General features: G+C 36.7%; 1 protein-coding gene across 1 annotated transcript; it reads right to left on the bottom strand.

The window, feature by feature from the left end:
• Positions 1–41: 41 nt before the first annotated feature.
• On the bottom strand, positions 42–17223 carry LOC107555904 (solute carrier family 12 member 8-like). Its single transcript, XM_016238846.1, has 14 exons — positions 17078–17223; positions 16578–16652; positions 16297–16443; positions 15521–15712; positions 15192–15423; positions 8666–8719; positions 5616–5808; positions 4947–5034; positions 4109–4255; positions 2404–3043; positions 2226–2317; positions 2029–2146; positions 1640–1700; positions 42–1034 (listed from the first exon to the last, which is right to left on the bottom strand). The coding sequence occupies exons 2-14, from the start codon at positions 16617–16619 to the stop codon at positions 863–865; spliced, it is 2178 nt and encodes a 725-aa protein (XP_016094332.1). The 5' UTR covers positions 16620–16652; positions 17078–17223; the 3' UTR covers positions 42–862.
• Positions 17224–17764: the final 541 nt, after the last annotated feature.

Here is a 17764-nt window from a genome sequence, read left to right as displayed (position 1 = left end):
TGCATGCTCCTGAACTAGAAATGTAATCACAGCAGTTATTCATTTTTAATGTGAATTGCACTTTACTGTCATGGTAGACTTCTTTTAGAAAGCAAGGGGACCTGGGCTCAAATCCCAACCTTGCATACAATCAATTAGAGTTCGGGATTGACAGATTACCATGTAGTTTCACAGTATGGAAATAACAGATTTTGATTCTCATGCTAAATCACTTTTGTTCCTCTGAGAAAAAAAAAAAAGTCTAATGAGTTTGGTGCATGAACATGAAGGTAAGCAGAGAAGACAGATCTTCTGTTTAGTGCAACTGATCTGCAGAAGCTGCAACTTGACTGCCATGTAAACAGACATGCAGCATGCAAATAGGTTTGCATATTAAACCAAGGCTATATTAATTTCGCATTTCAATAATCAAAAATAAATTATTTGGTAGTTCAAAATTAATTTATAAAGAATTAACTAGGCCAGGAAGTTGAAAGGGGGCACGTTCTAGTTTGAATGGTCATGACACTTCTGAGTGTTGTGACCTCAGTGAGCTCAATAAAAAATAAAAGACAAAATTTACTTATAATCTGAAAATGAAATGCCCACGGTGCATATTAAACCTTATACAAGCATTTCAGCAGAGAAGATCTTCACGGCAAATTAATTCACAATGCATGACTCTGATTGCACATTCCCGATTTTTCAGATAAACATTATTAGTTTCCTTCAGATTTTCCAGAAAATAAAGCTCCGTCCTCCAAGTACTACCTGACAAATGCAGTAAATAAAATAGCCTATATATTTCAAGTGAGTGATGATTTAGTCCCATGTGTTCACTTTTTGCAGTCCAGCTGGTTAGCAGGGCACAGTTGTTACATGCTCAGTTGGACTGAGGATGGACAATCTTGTCTGTGGTGGTGATAAAGGAGGAGTGATGGTAACGATCACGGAAGGCAAAGTCTGCATTTTCCTCTGTTAGCTGCCTGGTTTCCATGCCAACAGCTGACAAAGAGGGTGTCACCACAATCTGGTCCTGAAGGGCCCCATCTTGCCTAATAAGAGAGGCAAATGATTGGTAATGTGAGGTTCGGTTTTGCGTACATTCATAGTTCTAATCACATCATCCACAATGGACTCTGCCACAAACCCACATAACAGTAATATGTTTGTAAGTGCTTTATTCAGTTTTAATTGAAGAACTCTCATAATACGCCAAGCTAAAGAACAGCATCATTAATCAGAAGACATTTTAAAATATTCCATAGAGCATGGAGACAATAGCTTTGAATGTATCTTCATGTAACACCTACTCTCAGTCTCAGCTCATTTGGAATAGTAACATATTCGAAATATATTCTGTTAACTCAAATTGGTGTTCTGCAGAATGTCTGTAAAATAATCAGTACTTTTCTTTTGGATGGACAGAAATTCCTATCGGATCTATTTTTGTGTTTTCTATACAAGAATTGGTGGAAATGGCAATGCCATTATTGTGGTATTTTATGTATCTGGTAAACCTGCCCTTAAACATCATAAATTGTAGATCAGACGTCTTTTCCTGTCTAAGTAAGTGGTTCTTGGCCACACAAAGCTGCAATAAGGATCAGACTTTATGCTGAAAAAGTCAAGTCTGCCTACAGAAGACTATGTAACTTACCTCCCCAAATTCTGCAGCGAGGTCTTGAGCCACCTGAAGAAACTGAAGCGAGCTGCTGCACCTGTGGGCAGAGAATGTAATTTTTTATTTCCTGACAAGAAAAGTCATCATAAATATAATGATGGATATGTGCATAATACACCTCTATTTTTATTTGACTTTCATTTAAATGGTTAAAATAATCATCCTGATATCAAAAGTGTGACAAACCGATAGAAAGTGTATTTTAAGTTCTTAGTCTTATTAGGCTTATTTCGCTGAAATAAGCAGTGTGTGGCATCCGAAGTGTTTATAAGACAATTTTCAGTGATGAGCAACTGGGGTTATTTCTCAAATTTTCTCAAAGATTTTTCAAATCAATTAAAAAAGTTAGGAACAATTACAATTACCTGTTGGCAAACCTGGGCTTGTTGTTCCAATGTAGAGAAAGAGGATAAGGGCGACTGTAATGTTAATCAAGGCGTACATCCACTGGATAACGAACATTATCATAAAGGAGCACAATGCCTAAAGAAATAAAAACAGCATTAAAAATGTGAACTTACAAGCTTATTGCTTACAGGCTGGATATTTTTGCCAAACTTACACCAACTAACGAAACCCAGTGGTTGCAAAATCTGGCATAGACCGAACCCTGGATTGATCTTATTTCTGATTCTTCAAGATTTGTTTCTGAACCTGTGAACGAAAGGTATATAAGGTGAAATACAGATTTTAATCACTATATTGAGGAGTTATGTAACATTTTGTAGAGAGTTACGTACCATTTCTGTCTATCTGTTCTCTTGGGAGCTGTTCAACTGGGCCAGAATTAGGCAAAGACTGTTTCCTCTTGGCTTCTGTTGTAAGGTCAAACTCCATCAGTCCTATCTGGCTGCTGGTATCATCATCTAAACCAATAGTTTGTTCCAGTTCCCTCTCATCTTTTCCTTTATCTAATTCTCCATAGCTGTTCAAGTCCAACCCAAAACTGTTCATCAGCGTTTCTTTAGCTGGAATCTTTGACTTCCTGCCCCGGGTCTTGGAGGCAGGAAGAGAAACTCTCTGTTGATCAGCGGTGTCCATGCTGGGCGATGGAAATATTTGGTCCATGTCTTTGGTGAACTCCAGCAGTGTGCCGTTCACAGGTTCACTGATGGCTCCACTGCTGCCGTAATGGGGGTGAGTGCTGGACACCAGTGATCTTCTGGAGCTTGACCTCCTGATCAGCGTCGTCCTTTGCTGAACCTGCAGCTCATGGGTTTTCACCACACAGAAATAGCAATAATCAATTATACTGTAGGTTAGCATGAAGTTGATGGTGACAATGGGAGCCAGTACATTGACCTGGCCGACAAAGATGAATGCCATGGAGATCAAGCTGGTCAGACAGATGGCAGCCACAGGTGTCTTATTGGGCCCTCGCTGTAACACATATAAAGATAAGAGAAAGGTAAATCTATGGCTGTAACAAAACCTAGTGAGCTGCCTTACGGTCTACTCACTACATAGGCACCTTCTAAGGAAGCATCCCAACTGAAATTAAACCTTAAGTGACTGACTTGTACATGGGAAGCATCTCTGTGTGTTACTTTTGTGAATTTAGATATTATATTTATAGTAAACATTTGTCTGTTTTTTTCCTGAGCTCCTCACAATGCATTATGGGATCAGACAGGAGTGTCTATTCATGTCTATTTCATCTACTCCACAAGATTTTATTAATAATTTACAAGTTCACATTATGGGTTTGGCTCCTGTACCCTCATTTCTTTCATGCTCTTCAGGTTATGTAATGAGCGAGTAGAAGTATCCAGTTAAAACATCCCAAAAAAGACATCTCTCATGTCACCTCAGACCGGTCATTACCCAGATCCCATAAATCTCTGGGATAGAGGTGCTACTGCTACTGGCTGGCACAGCTCCAGATCCACCAGGGTTGGTCTTTTCTGTGCTTCCTGCGTTTGTTCTGGGACTTTGATTCAGGGCGAGATGTCTCGGGCGAACTTGTAGCCCATAGAGAGGGGTCAGACAGAGCTTAGGCGAGGGAAAGGGTGTGCTGTGCTTTTTAAAAGCCACAATTGTTACAATTCATTCCTTCACTTTTTTTTGGAGCGAACTCTGGCACACTATAATTAGGAACCCATCCTGTCGTCTATGGAGCTACTCATTGAGCGTGAAAAGGTAAACAATTCATTAAAGTGTCACAAAGTGCATGAAAAACAAATGTTTAATTTCACTCGTTATACTAAGCAAATTGTTAAAGTTTGATCATTTATTAACCTCTGAGAGAACTCATAAGTACATTCCTGATTTTCCAAATGGTTTATAATCACAGAATAGATTTAGCATTGATTTATCAACATCTAAATAAAACAAATCTACAAAATTAACCATTTTATTTTAAGCAAAAAACCACATAGTCTTGCATTCCCTGTTTTGAAAATAGCCACAATATATCCACATTAATATCTCCCTATAAGCACCCACCCCTTTCCCAAGAAATCCGAGAGCCGGGATGACTCTCTCCTGGGCGATACACTGGAGGATCCTGGGTGCACCGTACAGGCCGCCCATGCAGGAGGCCAGGGAGGAGATGTAGAGGCCCAGCAAAAACAGGAAACCAACCAAGGAGACCTGGGAAAAAAACAAACACAGAGGGGAAGAGAATGTAGAGGGCTCCACCCAGCTCTGTTCCGCTTGGCCAGACTGAAAAAAGCTTATAATGTGTTGAAAGTAAATCAAAGAAACAATGTGTAATCTGACAGAACCCATAATGAGAGAACGGGCAATTACAAATAATACAGTAAGGTTGATTATGTGTATGAAACCCCAACTTCTGTAACACTGTAATGTACAAAATGCACATTTTTGTAGATTCAATATAATATTTAATATGCATTGTTTTGTATGTAGAGTGTTAACCCCAAAACACCACAGCCCACATTAAGGAACAGCTGGGTCAGCCACAACCAGGCTACAGCCTTACACATTCATACTCTGTAGCTTAGTTCAGCAGCCTACTGTAATCTATGCTGACTGGCAGCTGTACGGCTATCAAAAGTCAGGGTATGTGCAAGGTCAGTGCGCAACTGGGCTCCGTTCTTACACCAGCTGTAGAGTTTAGAATGACCTCAAATGCCTCTGTTATGAGGGCCTGCAGACGAGTGGAATGACATTAGCATGACAATGAACACAACTGTAAGGATTTATCTGTGGTTAATGTGCTATTCTCAAGTCTCACTTTCAGTTGAGACAATGAGTCTTAATAGTGGAAAAACCCATGGAAAATGGCCATCCTCTGAAGCCTGTAATAACATCAGGTTACCTTTTCCGCTATTAAGAAATCATAGCGCAGTGCATCTCTGGTGCAAATGGCTCCCAGTAAGAACACAAAGACGAGATACAGGAACCACCTGCGGATTTCCACAATACACAAAGTCATTCATTCTATTTACAGAGAAATTATCCAACTATGTATATTTATATATGTATTATATATAACAATTTTATCTTAAATAAATACTGTTTTTCACTTTCTATTAATCAAAGAATACTGAAAAAAAAAAGTTTTACCAAATATTAGGCAGCACAACTGTTTTCAACATTGATACAAATGTTTTGCATACAAGAGCATACAAGAATAATTTTGAGTGTATTAAAATATAAGTTATTTTAAATTGTAATAATATTTCACAATATTACTGTTTTTACTGTATTTCTATGATCAATTAAATGCAGCCCTGATGAGCATAAGAGATTTCTTTCAAAAACATAAAAACATCTTATCAACCATTACCATACATACAGTACATCTCACACTGATTTTTATGTCATACACTTTTTTTTTTCAGGGCATGAAGGCTTATCCTAATTCTGTTTCTCATATTTTCCTTTTGGCGCCTGCTCTAAAGTATGTGTACACTCAACACAAATAGAAGGTAAAGATGAACAAAGGAAGAATGAAAGATTATTTCTGTGGCGGATAGAAACATACGAGATGCAGACTGCGGCGAGAGTTCCCACGGGGATGTTGTGCTCGGGCCTCTGGAGATCAGAGCTCATGTTGAATCCCGCCATCACACCTACACACACACACACACACACACACAGAGTTACTGTGAAAACAAGACTGGAGACAAGGGGCCATTCAAAACCTGAAGAACAGAAAGACGTACATATCAGAGCTCACTTGAAACAAGGAAACAAGACAAGAATGAAGTGGGTTTTCATACATTTATGGGTTTCTCACATTTTGTAGATAATTATTTATCTCATTTTTATATTTATATTGTCTGTTAATATTTATAGGATTTTTAAAAATAGTTTAGTCAAAAGCATTATGAAAGGTGGGTTGCACTTAACAGATTAACAAAATATATGAATGTTAAATAATTATGATCCTAAACATTTATATTATTTATACTATATTATTATGCAGGCTGGTCAGAAAGCATAAGATTAATTGGGATTATTTCGTAATATTTACAGCATAAATATTATCTAGATTTTAACAGTAAGAAAAAAAAAGACATCTGCATATAATTTCATGAAAAACATGTTAATCGCTGTCATTTTTTCTAGAATTATTTTAGCGGTTTCTTTTAGGACAACATCAATACAAAAGACAATTATTTAATTTTGAAAATAATTGTTTCATTTTGCTTTCTGTAATATTTTTCACACAATATAAATGGGTTTTTATGAATTAAAAAATATAGCTGCCTTTGTATTTTATAAAGGAGGTGCCCCACAAAAGGATCATCATATTTGGGGTTCCTTGAAATCAGAAGTATGAAAAAAAAATCCAGTGACACCATGCAGGCTCAGACTGAAACCTTATTATACCACAAAAATGTGTTAACTATGAAATGAAATTCTGCCGAAAAGAGAGATTTCTGGGATGTCTGCATCCTAAATACAAGACTGGAGACAAGGGGCCATTCAAAACCTGAAGAACAGAAAGACGTACATATCAGAGCTCACTTGAAACAAGGAAACAAGACAAGAATGAAGTGGGTTTTCATACATTTATGGGTTTCTCACATTTTGTAGATAATTATTTATCTAATTTTTATATTTATATTGTCTGTTTTTATTTATAGGATTTTTTAAAATAGTTTAGTCAAAAGCATTATGAAAGGTGGGTTGCACTTAACAGATTAACAAAATATGTGAATGTTAAATAATTATGATCCTAAACATTTATATTATTTATACTATATTATTATGCAGGCTGGTCAGAAAGCATAAAATTAATTGGGATTATTTCGTAATATTTACAGCATAAATATTATCTAGATTTTAACAGTAAGAAAAAAAAAGACATCTGCATATAATTTCATGAAAAACATGTTAATCGCTGTAATTTTTTCTAGAATTATTTTAGCAGTTTCTTTTAGGACAACATCAATACAAAAGACAATTATTTAATTTTGAAAATAATTGTTTTATTTTGCTTTCTGTAATATTTTTCACACAATATAAATGGGTTTTTATGAATTAAAAAATATAGCTGCCTTTGTAACAATTCACTAGCAATTTTCCATGACTTCCACACATAATTTGTATGAGGAACAGGCTAAAAAAAAAACACTTAATTCACTTCAAGATTGCCATTTTTCTCTTATAATCTTTCCTTTGCTCCAGCTCTCATATCTCATTTATACATATTTAATATGAAGATACAACAGAGGGAGGATTTTTAGTAAATAATGCAAAGAATTAAGCTAACATAAAACATTTTACAATAGTGGTTCTCAACTCCAAGGCCCCCTTATTGTCCACAATTTTCAAAGGCCGAACAACTTTTTCAGCTGTTCATGATTTACTAGACGAGGATCAAGGATACGGATTTAATAATAATAATAATTTAACTGATAAAATGTTTTTAATATTTACATGACTTTTCCATGTCTAGAAACAACTCAAAACTTTTTAAGACCATGAGAACCCTGTTTTTTTTAAAGATAAAAATGTTGCTGAACAGGTAAATTAAAATAAGAAATATTTATATTTTTAGTCATTCTGTCTTTTTAAATGCTTGCTTTGTCTTATTTAAGTCATTTAAGTTATCTTGAGGCTCCCTTGGAAATTTGCTGAGGCCTCCTATTAGGCCTCGGACCCCTGGTGTAGAACAATGACGATTGAATATTTGGAGTATAGCAAATGTGTCAAATAGACTATTTTTAGGATAATTTTATGGTGCTTTTTCCTTTTTAGGACTTGACAGTGAACACACACACACACACACACACACACTCGCACACAACGAAAGAATAACAGCAGCTTGGTCATTCTTCAAAATATGTGACCCTGGACCACAAAACCAGTCTTAAATTTTTCGAAATTGAGATTTATACATCATCCAAAAGCTGAATAAATAAGCTTTCCATTGATGTATGGTTTGTTAGGATATAGGACAATATTTGGCCGAGATACAACTATTTGAAAATCTGGAATCTGATGGTGCAAAAAAATCTAAATATTGAGAAAATCGCCTTTAAAGTTGTCCAAATAAAGTCCTTAGCAATGCATATTACTAATCAAAACTGAAGTTTTGATATATTTATGGTAGGAAATTTACAAAATATCTTCATGGAACATGATCTTTACTTAATATCCTAATGATTTTTGGCATAAAAGAAAAATCTATAATTTTGAACAATTCAATGTATATTTGGCTATTGCTACAAACATACCCCAGCGACTTAAGACTGGTTTTGTGGTCCAGGGTCACATATTTACTTTTGCATTCATTCAATGAAAGAAAGTCATACTGATTTGAAATGTTTAGTTTGAAAAAGTTTTAATTTAACAATTTAATAATAAAGTCTCAATTAGAGTCAAAAGCTTACATTAGATGTAGTGAAAGAGAAAGAAAGATGGTGGTTGTCACGCCTGCGGAGACAAGGCACTCATGCAGAGAGCCTGACTATGCAAGATCATGATCCATTTCCCTCTTGGTTATCTTGTGATGGGAAAGAATGTGTTCTCTTGGATTAATGACATGTTTATCCAAAAGGAAGTCACCACCCTTTCAGAAGCCGTGCCTGTTCCTACCCTTCCAAGTCACAGTTTCTTGGCTACAAAGAGAGAGAGCTAGAAAGAGAGTAAGATACAATAGAGAGTATCAGGAGAAGGAAGTAGAGGGGAAGTGCATAAAGAAAGTTTAGGTGGACACAGCCTTAGAAATAACAGATATCAAGTACTCCAATAATACCATGCAAGCAGGAAAAAACATATCCTACTTCACCACATCATAAATTACCTTGACATAATTACCTTCTTTTATGAACTTTGCTAAATATATGGTAAGCTGTTTTTGGAATAACAAGGGAAGTCATGGCCTAATGGTTAGAGAGTCGGACTCTGGGTCTCTCCCACCTTCAATACCACGACTGAGGTGCCCTTGAGCAAGGCACCGAACCCCCAACTGCTCCCCGGGCGCCGCAGCATAAATGGCTGCCCACTGCTCCGGGTGTGTGTTCACGGTTTGTGTGTGTTCACTGCTGTGTGTGTGCACTTGGGATGGGTAAATGCAGAGCACTAATTCCGAGTACTTGGCCACATGTCACGTCACTTATAAGTGCAAGAATAAAACAATTAGCCATAGTTTAGTTTGTGACTGTTGAACTAAACAACCTTCAAATACACCACCATTCAAAAGATTCAGTAAGATTTTTATTGAAAGGATTTTTAGAATGAATACTGTTAGTCAACAAGGATGCATTAAATTGCAGTAACAGTAAAGACTTTCTTGCAAAAAAACTATATAAAATAAATGTTGTTCTTTTGACATTTTTATACATCAAAGAATCCTCAAATAAGAACATATCCACAGGAATAGTAAGCTGCACAACTGTTTTAAACTTTGATAATAATATAAAATGCTTCTTGAGCCCTGGGATAAATGCCATGCCCTGCGATAAAAATATACACATATTCACAATACACAAGCATAAAAAAACGGCCCATACTGACACAGCGGATAAGAGCAGGGCTGTTACTGTTGCCCTCCTTGCCACCTTTCTAACCATTATGATTGCAGTTTGGATATTTGTAGTAAGAGTCCTGATCTGAAGATTTGGAAGAGGAAGTGATGATGTGGACTCTGCTAGTGAAGGACTCGGATCTGCTTCCTGCCTGCTCTTTTGTCTCAAGCCAAAAATGTGGGTGAGCCCGGTCAACACCCTTAACCCAAAACTATGAGCGCATGTCAGTTTCCGGTCCAACTTGGGGCGCTTAAGTAGAGTGTCTTTGAGGTTAGAGCTGAGATCCTACTTAACATGAACATCACACCATTATAAAACTAATTATGTGAGTGAAAAACAAGCCAATGACCTGATCAAAGACCATGAGCAGACAAGTCAAGCAATTCAGCTCTTTTCATAAAAATCTAATTGTTTTATTCCAGCAATTTCTTCCCACCACTAGAGAAGAACAGAATTTACACCAATAATAACACAGTCTAAAAGCCTACAGTAGCGGGAAAGCTCTTCTCACAGTTCCTCTGTGTGGTAATAGGCAGGAGGGAAGGGACAGAACTAGGAGTTGCTCTCATTTTTTTCAAATCTAGCACAAATGTGTTCACCGCAATGGTATGAATACTCGAGAGGATTGTGCTCACATTTTCTTCATCTTTTCCAGCAATAACATTTTCAAATGATTTAACAAAACATTGAAGTAGGTAGCAATATTAAAAGATCATCATCACCATTTTGGCTGCATGAGCCTGGGCACACTGGTGCCTAATGGTAGACAGTGTATAACTCAAACATATCCTTTACCAATAATTATTTCACAACCAAGATATGTGCTCAGCCCTTCAGTTTTCTTTAGCCTTTTAGTTCTTAAAGGAATACCCTGTAAAAAAAACTGTGGGATCTTCTTCTTTATCCTTCAAACATTTTTTCAAAGCAAATAAGGACTGTAATTGTCAAGCTCCAAAACATTATAATGTATCATTAGTGATGTCCATTTGACTCATTATGCCCTATTTTTAATTATTTATTGCTAAAAAGAACATTACTTTGTGTATTTGGTGTAATGAAATGTGTTTATGCAGTTTAAGGTTCAAAAAACATTATTTTCCATATACTGTACATCATTGTTTCTTCTCTATGCCCCGCCTTTCTGAAACGCGTCGATTTTTACAAAGCTCATCGGTCTGAAAAGTGAGGTGTGCTCTGATTGGCCAGCTATCCAGTGCGTTGTGATTGGCCGAATACCTCAAGCGTGTGACGGAAATGTTACGCCCCTTACCATACTGTGATGCCCTGTCCGGCTGGAGCGACGAGACAAAAATATTAAAATCCATTATAAACGAAGCATTTGTTGCATCCAGTGGGGACAAAATTATGGATTATAATGACTTATACTGTCTTTTTACGCGTTGCGTTGCATCGCACCGAGTAAACATAAAACCATGTCTGCATTTGTGATCGGAGAAATGACAAACAACAAGTGCTACATTTGGGCAGCGTTATGCAAATCTTCCCACATAGTGATGTAGATATGTGGGGGCGTGTTAGAACAAGCCGTTTTAGGTAGGCGTGGTTGACGCTTAACTTTTATAAAGAATCTCTCTTTGGATTTGAGACTTTAGTCTTTGCAACTTTACAGATCTTCTTTATGCACCAAGAGCTTGTAACACTCCAAAGAGAAAGGAAAAATTGAAATCGCATCATATGAACCCTTTAAGTTTTCTGAAGTTATACAATAGCTTTGTGTCAAAAATATCAAACTTTATAAGTAATTTTTCATTGAAAATCATAAACGGAAAGAGTAAAATTTTTACACTAAATCACCTGATGAAATTCACAAAACTGATCTGAATGATTCATTCTCAAATCAACTGATCCGGTTCTAGTCACAGTGGCTACCAGCTCACTGAAGGGAATGATTTTCAGTAAATAACGACTGAAATGGCAGTCTGTTCCTCACACAAAACTACAAAATGACCCAAGTAGACTTGGAACATAGTACATAAGTCATATGAGCTACTTTATTTTTATGGTGCTTGTGTAGTGGCTTTTTTGGCCTTTTTTTTATTATAACATCAAATACGGTTTTCTGTATGGCAGATAAGCGTCATGAGCAGGACTTTTATGTTGACAGCACTTCAAACCCAGCACCTGAGCGGTCTTCATTAGTTTACTGTCTTTGTTTAACAGCTCTGTCTAATAATAGAAAGGCAAAAAATAAATAAATAAAAAATCCAAATCGGTCCACAACTACTCTTGTTTCTTTGTTAAGCTTGACCTCAGTCCTCCTCATTCACTTTCATTATATAAAAAAAGGGTGGCCATTATATACTTCAAAATTTCTCCTTTTATGTTCTACAGAAGACAGACAAATCAAATAGCTTTGGAAAGACAAAATGTCCAATTTTGGGGTGAACTATCCCTTTAAATTGTCATGGAATGCAGTCGTGCTGGGATCTCTATATCATCACGGCTATGAAGCTTTCCTTGTGCTGACCACCTGGCCTTGGCTACGTGATTAACTGTGTTATCAAACTGTAAACACATCTGTGCAGCAGCTCCTTTTTCCTGCCACTGGCAGGTAACCCGCCCATGCGGCGCCCAGGCCTAAACTGTGCAACCCCCTGGAGTCGTGCCAATGGTGAGATCACTTTATAACCACAAGGCTTAATTGAAAAAACCTGAAGGACCCAGCGCCTCCTTTTCCCACTGCCAGCGCACACTGCATCCCGAGTCCAGCTCCTAAAAGGGGTCAGAGCCACACGACAGCAGCAGGAGCTGCAGTTAGGGAGTAATACCACATATTTAGTCCATTACACCCCACTGTGTCTGACTTTCTCTGCAGAAAGAGAGTGAGAACACCATCTTTCTGAGAGTCTTGCATTCTCTCTGGACAGGAAGCCAGTAATCAGGAGAACAGGAAGTGTTGGGATGGATTTCCTGCAAACCCAGTGTGAAAGTACATACTGACCTCGTCTGAAGTGGGCAGCCAAAAAATTTAAACATTACAATGGACTAAGAATGTCTGCATGCTTGTCCTAAGAGCAAATTACTCTTATTAGATGTATCACATAGGCCTAATTTTTGCAGGATGCAGAGCTGCTTTTATGAATCTGTAAATGAACTTGCACTAAGTATACTTCTTTGCAGGAGGAGGTATTTCCGTTTAATACTGTATGTATGCTTACTTACTTCATATACAATTTCAACACAAGTAGATTTGAATGTTCTAAAAAAAATTAAATGTGTGACAGAGCTGGATTTCTGTGATTATAGCTTGGGAGAGCTTTAGAAATTGGAATTTGGCAACACATAATTCTTCTTAGAAAAGCATGCTCCATTTCATTAACACATGCTTTCAGTCATTAAAATAAAAACAACTTTAATTTTATATATATATATATATATATATATATATATATATATATAAAGTTTTTGAGACTGCAGTAAATAAATGCAATAAAACAGTAACATTGAGAAATATTTACATTTTTATTTATTTTAAAATGTAATTTATTCCTGTGATGGCAAAGCTATTTACCAACCATTGCATCTACAACCGCTCTGTGTGTACATTTGTGGATTATGTGCATTATGTTTGTATATTTTGTATTGTTTTATATAGTGTATATGTTTTTTGATAAACATGTCAATTGTATTCTGTACTGTCTGGAGCACGCTCCCAAGCTCTTCACTCACCACGGCACACATGCTGTTGGTGATGTGACAATAAAAGTGATTTGATTCGAAGCGTCAGGGTCATGATCCTTCAGAAATTATTCTAATATGCCAATTTGGAGTGCAAGAAACATTTCTTGTTAATACCACTGTTCATAACAGTTGAGTTGCTTAATATTATTATGAAAACCTTCAAAATCATTCCAGGATTCTTTTATAAATATAAAGTTCAAAAGAACAGCATTTATTTGAAATAGAAATATTTTGTAACATTATAAATGTCTTCACTGTAACCTTTGAACAATTTAATGCATCCTTGCTGAATAAAATACATTAGTGCATATATTTTTGCCTTGTAAGGTCCATGTCAAGGATGACTAGATGACAGTACTGTATATAACAAGAAGACAAATCACTTCACCCTTCCTGTTACTTCAACTTCCATATTATGATTGGTGTTGGATTTCTATAATTGTGTTAATTTAGAATGAGACCCTGTACTCTCTAGTGGCCATGTGCACCCCCTCCCAGCAGATGCAGGGCTGCTGGAGGTCTAAATAGCTTAACTGCTTATACTGTCATTGACACATCACTACCTGGTATGCAAAAAAGGACATCAAAAATGAAACCCCAGGGATAGCATTGTTTGGGACAACATCCCCCCCCCCCCTCCACCCTCCCCCCCTTTATGTTACCCTGACATCTACTGGACAGATGTTGCAAGGACATGTGAACTCAGTTTTCACATACTGGCCAAATAGGTAGTCTATCAATACCAATAATAATTTTGAATTAGTAAGAGCTAATAATAATAATAATAATAATAATAATAATAATAATAATAATGTCACAGATAGTAAATAGATTTACATATACACTATTGCTAAAATTTTTAAAAGAGGTCTCTTATGCTCACCAAGTTTGCATTTATTTGAGATAAATACAGTAAAAACGGTAAAATTGTTAAATATTATTAAAATAAAAAAATGTTTTCTATTTTAAATTGTGATACATTTTAAATTTTAATAATTTATTCTAGTGATGGCAAGGCTGAATTTTTAGCAGCCATTATGCCAGTCTTTAATGTTACAAGATCCTTCAGAAATCATTCTAATATGCTGATTTGGTTCTCAAGAAATTTTTTTTTTTATTATCAATGTTGAACATAGTTGTGCTGTTTAATATTTTTGTAGAAACTGTGATACCTTTTTTAGGATTCTTTGACATTTCAATAGAACAGCAATTATTTAATTTTGACAATGTAAAATTTGTCACTGTTGCTTTTGGTCTATTTAATACATGCTTGCTGAATAAAAGCATTAACTCTTTAAAAAAAAAACATTACTGACCCCAAACTGTTTGAACAGTAGTGTATATATTGTCATTAATAAGCTGCATCAAACTACTTTTCAACTCCAATAAATGCATATTACACCACACATAAAAATACAGATATAAGAAACTGTGAAATAACGGAACAGAAAAAAGAGAGCACACTGCTTTAGTACACTGCAAATTTAGACAAATATATACAATGACTCGAACTTGTATATCCTCGTCTGGCAGGTTTGCCAGGAAATGTGAATGTGCAAAGAAAGAAGTGTCAATATAAGAAAGGCAGGCACTCTTTAGTAGGCTCTGTGAAAACAACACTGCAGGGCAAGAATCTCTTCCTAAAGCGCTACTTTATTAAATGGAAACCTTTGGTAGAGTCACAAGTGCCTGTTAAAATTAGATTTAATGGTTTTATTTCTCATTTTAAGAAATACATGAACTTCTATACACCCGTGTCAGAGTTTTTTTATTGCACTCAATGGGGAATCTACGTTGTTGTTTTAATGAAAGACTTCCAGTTAAAAACACCAAACCTAGCTGTACTAAGATGTACAGCAGTTGTTACACCAGCTCACCTGGGTCTAGATGACTAAATGTCCCGATGACGAAATCCAGAGTGGACATAGCCAATATGCCCAGCAGAACCAATTGAAGGCGTACAATCCATTTAACCCCGGCCAGGTTAATCCCGAGCAGACCAATCAGAACGGCCACAGAGATGCCCCTCACCACCCACATGCTCTGTAAATTCAGCACCTGCGCAATGGACTCGGCAAAACCAGTGATGTACATCGCTCCAGCCACACACTGCCAACAAGACACATGACTGTCATCAAACTTGAGAACAGTGAACCGACCACCCAATGTATATGCAATATAACTAATACAGAAAGGAGTTGCTCACCTGTCCAAACACATATAAGAGTCCCACAGTTCCTCCAACCCTTCCTCCGAGCGCAGTGGAGATCATGGAGTAGACCCCACCATTACCCACGCTGCAACACTCACACACGCCAATGCCTGACATCACCGTAACCAAGGCTACTAATACCACCATGGATACCAGAAGCATGCCCAGCAACACACCTGTGTTACCCTAATGATATTCATATGGGAAAAAACTTTAGTTTTATTGTATCCCCATTTAATAGCTGCCAAAACATGAGACGTATGAAAGCCTGTTTCTGCCATGGGATTAAAAAAAAAGGTAATTGCGACTTTTTCTCTCACAACTTGGACTTTTCTCACAATCCTGTGTTTATATTTCACAATTCAATTCCGAGTCTTTTCCCCAGAACTGCGAAATATAAACTCAGAATTGCGAGATAAAAAGTTGCAATTAAAACAGAATTGCGAGATGTAAACTCAAAATTCTGAGTAAAAAGTTGAGAATTGTGAGATATAAAAGCAGAATTGTGAGACGTAAACTTGGAATTGCAAAAGAAAAGGTGCAGTTTATATCTCACAATTATGTACGTTGTATTCAAACTGTAAGTTTTTATTCTGAGCTCGTATCTCGCAAAAAGTAATTGCAACTTTTTTTTCATTCCGTGGTGGAAATGGGATTCCATAGATATGAACCAAAACCTTGGAATATCTTTTCAAATGCCGTTGAAATAAATTCTCAGATTTCATGATGCTTGTGGTGCATATGTGTATCAATGATAAAACATAACTTACCACAAGCCAGCCAGTCCGTAAAAAGAGCACCACCCCAAAAATGTTGATCATGCAGGTAGTAAAGACTCCATCCCAGGTGCCAAAAAGAACAGGTTCCCAGACGAAGAGCTGCACCTTCCACCAAGGCTGAGCATTACTCTGGGAACCCTACATAAACCAGTGTCACTCATATCTAAATAAGCCTCCATTAATATCAGTTCCTCTGCTCAGGGTAGAACATTAGGTCTGAATTTATGGGTTTCTAATTATTGTTATGGTAAAACTAACTGATTTGCCATTACCTGTACATCTTCATGGAATAACTCTTGAACTTGATGACTCATGCTCCCTCCTGGGCAAGATTACAGCAGCTGGATCTGAGGAATGTAAAGACTTTGCTATAGGACTCATTTGAAAGGTTTCAGTACATTATATACAAAGCCAATTTTAACAACATTTGCCAAGTAGGCGATGGCCACGTAACTTAGATACATTTAAGCCAACAAAAGCCGTCTGTTAAGAAGTGACACATTAATAAAACACATACAATTCATATCCCGCATTTGACCAATATTTTAATAGCTACTTTAAGATAAAAGGCAAGCATTGAAGTTCACGTGACTAAGTTGTGTAGTACTGACTATGCGTTTGTGTTTTACTTTAACGTTATATAGTGCAATGGTTCGTTGTAAACGCTACAGGAATGGCCAGTGAAAGCGGCCCTAAATAAACGGATAAACTGCTGTTTTGGGATATTGTTAAACTGTAAATTCCTTGAGTAATCATACAGACACTGACTTACCTGCAGTCACTGTGCTCCCGGATGCAGCAGCAGGTGGAGAATGTGAGGGAGGCACAAACACACACCTGAGGAGTTAGGTGGTCCGAATCATTTCCGCGAATCGATTCTTTAGAACGGTTCGTTTAGATAGAACAACCAGTTAAAGCATCAAACATTAAAGAAAAAAAACGTTCTGCTTTTGAAGTAACTTTTGAAGAAGTGCTATTGAAGTAACTTACTAAATTGACACTAACCATGACACAATTGTTTTAGTATAGTAGCCTATATTAAAATCGTTTGACGAATTCATACTTTAGGAGTTTTAGCATAACAGCTGTCTGTGTGTCGCTGTAATTCATGGAAACGCTACGTGTGCAAAAAACCTCATTAAACAAATATCTGTTCTATCAGCGCCACCTCAGGTGTGTGCTGCCAGTGTACAGCTCTTATTTGCATTTCACTGTTCTTCGACTGGTCAGGATTTCAGTAGTTTATTTCTTGTCATTTATAAAACCAACTAGTGAACATTTATAATGTTTTCTGAATTGTTGTTGTGTTTTCTGAATTGTTATTTGTTTTGCACTTCACGGTCACCGTACATTTATGATGTAAAGTCAAATTCAAAGAATTTTAAGATACTTTTATGCAAATTAGGCTAGTTGTGGTCATGTGTCAACCCCAGTCTACTTTTTTTGTCAGCTCTCACAA

Source organism: Sinocyclocheilus grahami, unplaced genomic scaffold (assembly GCF_001515645.1).
Source record: "Sinocyclocheilus grahami isolate Dianchi unplaced genomic scaffold, SAMN03320097.WGS_v1.1 scaffold549.1, whole genome shotgun sequence".
Lineage (NCBI taxonomy): Eukaryota > Metazoa > Chordata > Actinopteri > Cypriniformes > Cyprinidae > Sinocyclocheilus > Sinocyclocheilus grahami.
This window is presented reverse-complemented; position numbering and strand designations above follow the sequence as displayed.